The 11,702-nt window shown below is 35.6% G+C and overlaps 1 protein-coding gene across 1 annotated transcript in view; it reads right to left on the bottom strand.

Annotated features, from left to right (window-relative positions):
- Nucleotides 1-1,244: 1,244 nt before the first annotated feature.
- Nucleotides 1,245-11,702, bottom strand: part of GABRA2 (gamma-aminobutyric acid type A receptor subunit alpha2) — a 65,389-nt gene continuing 54,931 nt past the window's right edge. The window contains exon 9 of the mRNA XM_039699021.1: nt 1,245-8,326. Coding sequence (XP_039554955.1) covers nt 8,018-8,326 — 309 coding nt within the window. The 3' untranslated portion in view covers nt 1,245-8,017. The remainder of the gene's footprint in view (nt 8,327-11,702) is intronic.

Raw genomic sequence — 11,702 nt, 5'->3', positions numbered from 1 at the left:
TCACGACTATCTCTATTCTCCTACATTTTATCTATCTATCTACTTCAGGTAGGTCTCACCAGGGCAGAACATCAAGCTGCACCTCTATCAAGCTGCTTTTGGTGCAGCACAGAATGCCATTGGCCTTCTGGGCTGTGAGCACACACTGATAGGTCACGGCCATATTTTCATCTGCAAGAATCCCCAAGCCCTTCTCTGCAGAGAATGACATCTTCTCTCAGTCTGGGCTCATGTCTGGGACTGCCCCAACCTAGGTGCAGCATGTTGCACCTGGACTTGCTGAAACTCATGAGGTTTCCATGGGCCCACTTCCCATGTATGTCTAGGTCCCCCTGAATGGCATTCCTTACTTCCTCTGTGTCACCTGCACTGCTCAGCTTTGTGCCATTGGTGAACTTGCTGACGGTGCATGAATGTCATTGTCCGTGTCCTTGACAAAGATATTGAAGAGCATCAATCCCAAAACAGCTCCCTGAGGGACACCTCTTGTCACTGACCTCCACCTGGACATTGAGCCATTTGCCACAGCTGTCTATATCCATCCAGCCAGTTCCTTACTCGTCATATAGTCCACATCTCAAATCCATGTCTTACCAATCTGGACAGGAGGATGTCATGTCCTTCATCATCTATGAAGAACATTTATGTGTTTCTTGTGAGAACATGTGACTTTACAGGAAAAGAAAGGATCATCTCAGAAAAATCTACAGCTTTTCCACTGAAATACTTGGAATCATAATGCTCACTTTAAAACAAATAAAAAAACAAAAACAAAACCAAAAAATCCAAACCCAAACCTTACTAACAGTATAGTCTTCTGTTTGTTTCTAAGTAAGCTTTGTTACCCCACATACTCCCACTAATGAATTAAGCTGTCTGGTAGGAGGTTTCTTGTGCTCCACATCATTCAGTTGTTAGTTTATACCCAGCAGCAACATGTTTTATAACCTTCAGAAAATATGAAACATTGCCATTTGTAATATGAATACATTAGGGTATTCTCATTATATAAATGGGAAATCTGTTAAACTCTCGCCAAGCTGAGGAATATTTTCTTTTCAATATATTGTTTGTTTCCTTTGGGAAATACTGTCTTTAATAAAAAAGTACCTTCATGGAGACTGTAATGGGTTGTTTAAAAACAAGAAAATGAAAAACCCACACACAAGTCCTAAGAGAGAAGACATGAAGGGAATTAAATATTTGTGCTGTCAAAGCATTAAAAACAAAAATACAAAATGTGCTATATTTAAATTAACTTTAATAAGAAGTACAAAAAGATAATGTTAAGCAATATTTTGCATGTGGTTAATAAATATTCTTCAACAGCAAGCAGTGACACATTCAAACATAAATCCAGTTATTTCTTTTACATTTTAGAAAAGTAACGATTTTCCCAGTTAAAACAAGGTCACAAATTACAGAATATTATAATCTTCTTTAATTATTTATAACTATGAAACCTACTAAATAAGTAAACTGTCACCCAGAAGATTGTATATGACATTGATGTTCAAGGTTAAGTATACTTACATTTATCATGCAGTTTCTTATTGTGCATATTTGATTGGTGTTTAATTTCAAAATTATTGGTTTCATTCTTCCCATTCCCTTTTTTCTTTTTAATATACTGGGAGTGCCTATTTTCCAAGTCCTATACATTTTCACACCCAAGTGACTCACTAAAGTAGATGTGTCATACAATGCATAAATGTTTTCTGACTCCAGCCCAGCTGAGAAATTGCAAACTATGTATGAATCAGAGACCGCTTTGTTTTTACTATTTTTTTTAATCAAGTATAACAACACTTAGTGTAATCACTTCCATCAAAATTAAAGTGCCTTCAAATGTTTCCTAATAAAGTGACTATTTGGAGGGCAGAGGGTGAAGGGGTGCAGTTTAGGAACTGATATTTTAACAGTTTATAGATACGGTGCATATGTATTCTAACAGATGTAAAGTACTACATTGCATTCCGTGCTATTGCTAAGCTACAGTAGCCTATAAACTGAAAAATTCAGCCAAAATGAACATCTAATAAAGACTATCAAAAGCAGTTGATCAAAGTAATATCTTGTTCCATTCGCTATTTCCATCCATCCTCAATGGCGTAGTTTGATGGATAAAGTATAGGAAAGCAAATATAACACTTCAACCTGTTGAAGCTCACCCCTTTTAATATCAGATGAATGAAAGCACTCATTGCAATCATTAAAAACCTTGAATGCATAAGGACACACTCCAGAACACCTTATCAAGTAAAGTATTCACATTATTAATTTGAAAGCAAAATAGAACTTTAAATTATCCAACAATAAAAATATAATCATATATATTTATGTAGACTCCAACACTAGAGGAAGAGTATACATTATCTTGCATATTTTAAAGCATCCTCCAAATTCCTTTTTGTTAGTGTTATCACCTCATCCTAACTTAGAGCATTTTTACAATATTCTTAAAGGGCATTAATAAATATCAAGAAAAAATCAGACAAAGCTCTGTATTCCACTCTGGTTGACACTTCTTTTAAGGGTTTATTTTCATGGACTAAAGAACTGACAACCCATATCCAAAAGAGAGGCCAGGTGTAGTTAGGTGTACTTCTCTTCTGGAAAAGTCCTTACTGACTTCACTGATAGAGATAAATAGGATGAGGATGTAAATTAGATTTATTTTAAATTCAGTGCGAATTTTGCCCTGATCTCCACCAGAGATGTCAAGCCCTCAAAATTTATCCTCTTCCAATAAGATATAATCACAGATTCCAAAAACATCAGTTAAAAGATTCACCTAGAAAATTTGAATCTAGAAAATTAAGTAGTTTAAAGTAGAGAGAAAACATTTTATGCAATTAACATATTCCAGGCATTGTAACAAAGTTTTGATCCTTTAACTTCTATTACTAAAGACCCTCACTGATTCTCAGATGGCTGAAATTAATAATTTGATTTAGAAAATAATTAAAAGTTCTACTTGTTAGGGAGTTTGGGTCATCTACAGAAATGAGGTGGAAATTTCCTTGACTGAAGAGAAAAAAAAAAAAAGAGATATTAAAAGGATGTAACTTGAATTTATATTGTGGACTAAGAGCATTCTAGAAGAAGGTTCACCCATGCTGGGATGAGATGGAAGGAATCCTAACACTGCTTTATAAAGAACCATTAACTTTACTCAAGGCTGAAGGGTGATCTGACTTTTACACAAATTCACGTAATTATTTTAGCATTTAAATATGTGTAAGATAAAAACTTTATATGTGACATGAAATTATACTACATTCAGAGAGTCTATTTAGGTATGTTTAAGCATTTCTACAATTCTTAAACTGTGTTTTTTAAATGAAGCCATTTAACTTACTGGGTTTATTTTAAAATGTTTTCTTCCTCTACTTTAAAACTCATTGCATGGCTTTATAAATTTTAGCATTATGTGTCTGCACATAATCGGGCATAGATGATGATAGCTTCATATCCACACTGAAATAGTCTTTCATGCAAATTTGTTAGGAGTGGTAATGTTCAGCACCATGGACTTCATCTCTTACGTGAAGGCCAAGGCAAAACCTGTGCACTACTAAGCTTTCAGAATAAGAATGAGAGGTATGGAGGATGAGTGCTGACTCTCTGCTTAAGTGAAAGCCATGCTTTTTAAGAAAACAAAGTGTAGAATTAACAAAATTCTACTTAATTTCTGAAGCTTCTTTTCTCCTTCCACCCAAGATGTCCCAAACAGCAGGAGACACACAGTATTGCATGGTCTGTTTTCACAAAGCAGTCACTAGAGGCCTCTCACTTTCAAAGGCACAACTCACGTCCCTCAAGTTCAGTAGAATTATACAAGTATTTCCATTTTATGTGCTCTAGAAGTTACTGTCCACAACTCACATGTGGCAGTGAAGGCTCAGAACTGAAGCTGAAACAAAAATACATATTACCTCCCTCAGCGACTTCCTCCTCAGTTATCTCACATTCCACTGCCATGGTAACAAAGCCATTTGTGTGCTTTCTTTTCTCCTTTCCTCCCCCATACATCCCTACCTCCTCCCTGCTGCTTCTCGTTGATTTCATGCAGACAGTTTTGGTCTCTTTTGAAAAGTCTCATCACCCTGTATGTTATCTGTAACCACTGGGAAGGGAAGGTGTTTCAGTAAGGCTCCTGTTCAGTCTCTAGATGCTCTTTTCTGTGACTATATGGGCAAATTGACTCCTTAATTTAGAATAATCTTCAGTGGCATGAGTGGTCTGCCAAACTAAAGCTCATATCTCAGAACCCCTACCATAATATTTTTTTAAAGATGCTCAACAATGCAGCAGTTACAAGCTGAATTAGCTCACATAAGACAGGTGGAGGTAATTTAATTTGCCACAGCATAATTGAGAATTTTCTACTCTTCTGTCATGAAGTCTCCAGCAGACAACTCTGGCTGATAAACTGTGCTGATCTCTACTTTTCATGCTGATTTATAAATTACTGTTAAATTAACTGACACATGCATCCAGAAGTATGTGCCCCAGTACTACACTGGAAGCCTACTTCATAAACCTCATTTAGAATTACTGTAATTCCAATCTAACCTTACCACAGTGTTTTATCTTTGTATTTATTTTATTAATTTCTTAAATCATAAAATATGACATACTGACCCAAGAATAATAGAAGTAGATTAGATTAATATGTCAACCAAAAAATTCACTGTCAGATTCTATGTGCAAGTCCTTGAGAGAGAAATTACTTGCATTTTCTCACTCATACTCCCCACTTGAAGTATTTAAGACCTGATTTACTCAAATTATAGGAAACCTCTACATATTTGGCACATAGATTTGTGACATTAGCTTTAAAATCCCAGACACAGATTCTATAGTAAATGAAGTGACACAGATTCCTTCTAAAGGAAAGTAAGGCCTAACTCTTGTAGTCTGGTACTCCTTGCACAATGCTCCCATTCACTTAAATCTTTACATTTATATTTACTTATCCAGATGGTAGTCTTACAAATTTACAACTTATGTGTACGCAGCTGGGCCACTGTAAATGTTTGAGCAGTGAAACAGTAAAGCATACTCCTTCTTCCCATAGAATGAGATTGCTTTAATGTTGACCAATTTACTAAATTTTCTGGAGCGTGCCCATTTAAAAGCCCTGCTGATGCCCACAATAACTACAGGTATACATTTAAAATGTTTTGGATTTTTTTTCACTAAGTTTATATAGTATGCCTACTTTTCTATGTAACTGGGCAATAAATGTAACTTTACCACGTGATAAACATGTTTCTTCTACTGACTCAAGAAAGGTTAGAGAAAAGGGTCAGTGAATGAAAAAATAGTTGTACCTAATGAAAGTGGAAGCAGGAGGGCTGACTAACATGAGACAGCGTTGGGCTTCTTGTGCAAACTGAAGATGGGCTTTTTGCAGGCAGCTCTGAGTTACCCAGATGGCATTTTCCAGAGAAGTCTTGCTGGAGATGACTCTATCATTAAAAGCCTTTGAGGAGGTCCCATTCTTGGATAAGGATGCAAGATCCTTCCTTATCAGGTAATTCAACATGACTGAGCACACTCATTTGGCATGGGGAGACTTCTGACTATACAGTGTCGTGCATGGAGAAATACACAACAGTTTCAACACTGTGAAGGGTTTGAGTACCTGGGATGATGTAGCCAAGGGTGAAGCACAAAACTCTGCTTCTCACACCCCAGTCTGGTGAGGTTTGGAGAGTCCCTAGATCTTGCTGATAAGAACAGAAGGTAAGAGCTCTCACTAGGTCACAGGAAGGAGACCTCAGCCACAGAAAACATAATTGAGCTATTCAAGTTCAAGAGCATTTTAGCAGGGGCCTCCATTAAACTATACAGTCAGAGCCCTTTGCCAAAAACAGAGCTAAAAGTGAAGGGATTTTTCTACAGTCCTAATATTTACAATTATTTGTACATATGTACATATTTATATATTTATTCATACCTCGACAATGTGATGTTGAAGGGAAAATTTTTAATTTACAAATGAAACATTTTAAAAATGTATGCTTATACCATGAAAAACCCTTTTTTTATTGCTTGCCTTCTAGCCTTTTGTTCATAATCACACTATTGCACACATCTCCATGTTACATGGAAGATCTACATTTACATATAAATATATATGAAAATAAGGATATTTTTATTTCAATGTTCTGAGTAAAGTGCTCATTTTTAAGCTACTGTTGATGAGAAAGGTTTAGTCTGACAGTTTAATTAGAGGGAATTCAAGGGATACACACCTTGTCCATGCTTCTCCCTTTCTTTTATAACCTACTAAATGTCTTTATTTTACTGATGTCAACTCTGTCTTAACTATTAATTCTATTTATAATATGCATTTGTGACCTTGGCATCTATACTGTCACACAAAGTACAAAACAGAATCACATCCAAAGCAAAGAAAAAGCAAGAAAATAAAACAGCAAAAGAAAGCGGTGTTTCTCTTTGTTGTTTTTAGCACACTTCCATGTCTTAAGATACTCTTTTATTTGATTTTAGAAATATTTGTACAACTTTTTTTAAACTCTGAACATATCTATTTTATGCACTATACTCAAGTTACTGTACAAAACTGCAATAAATGACACTATACGACTACATATGTCTCTACTAGAAGACATCATCATAAAGGTGTATCTTTTTTAAAGGTCAACTAATAACTGCTAATGTATGTGTGAATCAAAATAGTTTTCATTGGCCAAGTATACTAAAATCTAAATACAGTACACAATTATTATTTATGCTATGATTTACCAGGCCTTTAGGGGCATAAAGAATCTTTGCAAAGGCTCAGAAGAAAAACAATTTTACTGATAGTATTAAATGTTCTTATAAAATTGCCAATGGCAGATCCAATTTTGTTGTATTTGTGTATATGAAATACAGTTGATGCCTACTGATGATGCATGACCTTTTATTAAAAAAATAACATTCAAATCTTAGCAAAATCATTTCTAGTATACAAAGTTGTTGTAAAGTTATGTCAGCGAAATGTAAAGTTGCAATTTACAAAAGCAGCAGTAAATTTTATTATATGGACATATTCCTGAACTTAAATCATGGTTCTTGTTTCCCTTGAAAACAGTGCTTCCTGGGACAAATACAGGTAAATATTGTAATGGCAGACTTTAGGAAAACATTAAGCAAAGAAAAAAGTATATTATATTACTGATAAAATTAAACCTGAAAAATGTCTGAGTGATTCTATAAACCTGAAAATTAGAACAAAATTAAGAACAAAATCAAAAATAATAATTAAAAAAATCCAGCTTTGCTGAACCAGACAATCCAGCTTAATAATATAAAATAAATAAAACAGTGAAAAAATAAGTATCTCACTAGCAGAAGTTGGTTGATATTGAATTTGATTTACCCTTTTCCCTGAAATCAATCAGATGTATTTATTAACAACTTCAAAGAGGACAGAAGTAAGAAACTTGTGGCTTTTGCCATACAGTAGTGTTTACTACCTCCTCAATCTAACTTGTATCCAGAATGTTTGTGAAGAGCAGAACTGTACGACCTCCGTACTCTGTTATGTACATGGGTACTGCTATTGTATGAAACAATTACACCTTTTTAAAAAAATCACTTTTTTAAATGACAGTTTCTTTCACTAAAGTAGAATTAGTTACTTTATAGAAAAATATTTTAACTTTAAATTAAAAAAATACTGCTCCTAAATAATTATGTAAGATCACATCTTCATCTCATTGTACGGAGAGAATATAATTCTGTATATTTGAATCCTAGTTTAACAGAAGTCCCCTGGGTTTAACTTTTAAAGAGCTGGCTGTATTTGCCATGGGTGCTATCTGTTTACAGACCCATGAATTAACGCTGTGTCCCTCCTTTGGAGACACACAGACAAGACATTTATATACACACTGTACAGAATGGTTCACAGATTAGCAGTTATTAGTCGGACTGTACATAGCGAACAACCTATCTGATTAGAATGATGCTTGAAGTCCTCAGTGCAAGTCAGCTTTTAGGTTGATGGTGCGAAGCCAAGTAAGACAGGCTCCCTGTTTAAATATGTAGCCCAATACACTAAATTAAAAGTACCAAATAAGACTGGAAACACTATTCTAGACATTCTGTCAATTTTGCTAACACTGTTGAATGTCTTCTTTGCTTCTTGTGGCTTCGCTTCTGGTTTTGCCTTGTTGGGTTCTGCAGTTGTAGCACTCTTGGAGATGGTTGGTAGCACTGAGTCCTTGGTAATATTTGGAGCATAGTTGGCAACAGCCACTGCATAGGCATTGTTTTTCTTAATGACAGATGCTTTTTCTTTTTTCTATTGGAAGACAGCAGGAAGTTAAATATTTCATGTGTATTTGCCAGAATAGACTTAATAAAGCATAATTTCAAAAGTAAAAGAAACAAGCGAGCATATTAAAATAAATACCATGCCAATAACTTCAGATATAAAGAAAGACATTTCCAGTCTATCCAAAAAGAAGGTTGAGGTGACAAAAGATTGCTCTTGCACCATCAAATGCCCTATGGAAGTTATGTGAGGAAGTCTCTGTGACTGTGATTGTAAGCATAACTGGAGAACTGCTGGCCTTTCTGTGGTGGCTTTGCATCTGTCTCCTTACAACAGAATTGCAAGTTCTTTACAATGTTTTCTGTGAAGACGACCCGTCAGTAAAATTAAAATTAGGCCACCTTTCTCACATTAAACTAGCATGGCTATTATTTGGGCATGTCATAACATACCACTAATAAATACATGAATTTCAGTTAAGGGTATACATTTTTTAGAGACTCTGGAGAAATGTGTTTACACATCTATATACATAGACACACATAGAGAGAGGTCAGGAAGAGATTGCAATTAAGTGAAAGAATCCAGACCGATAGTTTTAGAACTGAGCTGAGATTCAGCCCTAGAACTATTTCTGTTTTTCATAAATTATTGGTTAAAATATGCTTAACAATGACGAAAACAGGACTAAGAACCCAAAAAACAGCAGAAGATAAAGACAGTGGGATGGAATTAATGTAATGAAGCTCAGAAAAGGGAAATTTAAGTGCTGCACCTGGGGAGGAATAAGCTATGCACCAGTGCAGGTTGAGGCTAATGGCTTAGAAAGAAGCTTTGTAGGAAAAGCTCGGGGGTCCGGGTGGCCACCAAGTTGAACACAAGCCAGCAGTGAGCCCTAGCAGAAACAAGGGCCAACAGCCTCCTGGGCTGCATCACACAGTGCTGCCAGCTAGCCAAGGGAAGTGATCATTCCCCTTGACTCAGCTCTGGTGAGGCAAATCTGCAGTGCTAGATCCAGTGCTGTGCTTCCCAGGTCAAGAGAGAATGGACATAATGAAACTGCTCTAGTAAAGGACCTCAGAGATGATTTAAAGCCTGAAGCATGTGAAATACAAAAGGCCAAGAGAGCTGGGGCTGTTCAGCCTGGAAAAGAGAAGGCTCATGGGGAGTCTTGTCAATATATGTGAGTATCTGAGAATAAAGATTAGGCTTTCCCCAGTGAAATACAGTTGAAGGACAAGAGGCAATAAGCACAAAATGAAATACAGAGTATTCCACTTAAGTATTAAAAAACCTCCCATTTTTACTATGAGCATGACCTAGCACTGGCACAGGTTACCTAGAGAGGTTGTGGAATCTTCATCTTCGAAGATATCCAAAAAATATCTGGACAATGACCCTGAGCAACCATCCTAAGTGACCCTGCCTGCACTAGGGGAGATAAACTCAATGATCTCCAGAGGTCAATTCCAACTGCACCAGTTCTGTGTTGTTATGGAACTGTGTGTGCTTTCAAAGGGCTACAGTTCAGCCAGGGGCAGTTCAGTGGAGAGTCCATGTGTACACATGGGCACAGGGATGGACAGGGAATGAATACAGGCTTGGGGTTTTAGAGCAACACATAGGTTCACAGACTAGTTCTGCAATAAGACTGTAATGCTGTAAATTAATCCAATGCTTTGCAGCAATCTCAGACTAAGGAATTTCTAATAACTTACAGGAAAGAATGGAAGGCAGTTTCTCAGGAAGCAATATATATTATTTACATATATATAAATATAACATATCATTTATATATAAAACAATACAATAATAAAATGTATGTATATATATATTACATACTTGTATGTATTTAACATACATAAAATATATGTATGTAATTTAGAGACGAGCAAATAAATATTAGATTTAGTCCGTCTCTTCCACAAAATACAAAATTAAGCAGATGAAAAAATAGCTAAATTCTGGATCATATATAAATCATCAGTTGTATTGGTCTGTTTTGATTTTTCATCTGATAGAAGTGACACAACTAAGGGAATTCTCATATAGGTGCATTTCATTTTTTTACTTCCACTGGGAGGCATCTATTCCATTTGCAATTTTGGTTTTAAATTACATCCAATTTGATATTTATCTGGGCCATCTAAAAACCTTGCTCAGATCTTTATGGTTAGATGTTGTGCCTAAAACACCTTGTCTTAGGAGATGGTGTCACATGAAAAGAGAATCTGGGAACCAGTTGGGAATTCAACACTGTTGCTTATCAACTGGAGTGTGAAAAATAGTTGATCAAACATGTGGCTTTTTCCTGCACCTTCCTTCCTGTGAGGCAAATTCCCTGTCAACAGCACTTAGACAAGAGTTTCCATATAATGTGAACACAGACAATTGCCACTGAGAAAACTTATTTCATTTTAATTAGTGAAGAGTAAGTCTGGCTTTAGGTGCACAGATGCCTTCAGCTAAAAAAAAAGAGCAAATTACCAAATCAAATTATAGGAGGAACACTTTAATTCATCTATAAGTCCTTCCTTTCAGACACAATTAGTGTGTTTTTAAAAGGTATCTGCAATACCATTATGAGATCTGCATAATAAAGCTGAACCATATTTTTGTATAAGAAGCTATGGCTATGTTAAAAGCTTATCTTTGTGTTAAGTCACTTTGAAGAAAGAAGAGAACTGGACACATGGATGGTGTATAAATCTTAAAATGTGATGGATGCTATTGTCACTCCTAGGGAAGAAATACTGCCTAGCTGTTAAACAGTTGCCACTCCTAGGATCATGAAACAACACTGTTGTACTTTAAAGGAATGACCAAAGGATGATCAGGGAAGTTTATAACGGCTTCCTACATTATTACAATTACAATTGCCATTATTATAATAATGGCAATAACTGGCACACAGGGCAACGTGCCAGTCTGAAAAGCTTCACTCATGACACACTGATAAACTCGCCCTGATCTACCTCTAGCAGGAGATAACAGATACTGAAGTTATGGATAGTTCATGCCCTTCCAGAAGTCACAGGGAATTATGAAGAATGAACATTTCTTCTAATTCTCCTTTACTATTAACTGAACATTTTGCTTCTTTATTAATTGCTTCTCTGTGAATTGCTTCTTTATGCATTTAAAATGATGAGAAATCAGTTAATGAAACCTGCTTCACATTTAATATAATCATTTAGGAAGCAAATAAAATTCTATCCTATTTTAAGAAGGATCACTGAAATCTGTGTATTTTTCAGAAGAAATCTGTTTTCATTGGTAAAATCAAGGACTGAGATAGGAAAAAAGGATAAAATATATTAAGTCACTCAAAACAAGTGAGCTTAAATAATTGTTCTGTGTTATTATAATTCTAAAGTGCAAATACACAAATTTAGGTGTGTCA

Source organism: Passer montanus, unplaced genomic scaffold (assembly GCF_014805655.1).
Source record: "Passer montanus isolate IOZ18808 unplaced genomic scaffold, ASM1480565v1 scaffold13, whole genome shotgun sequence".
NCBI classification, from domain to species: domain Eukaryota; kingdom Metazoa; phylum Chordata; class Aves; order Passeriformes; family Passeridae; genus Passer; species Passer montanus.
Note: the sequence above shows the minus strand (reverse complement) of the source record. Positions and strands in the feature narration are given on the sequence as shown.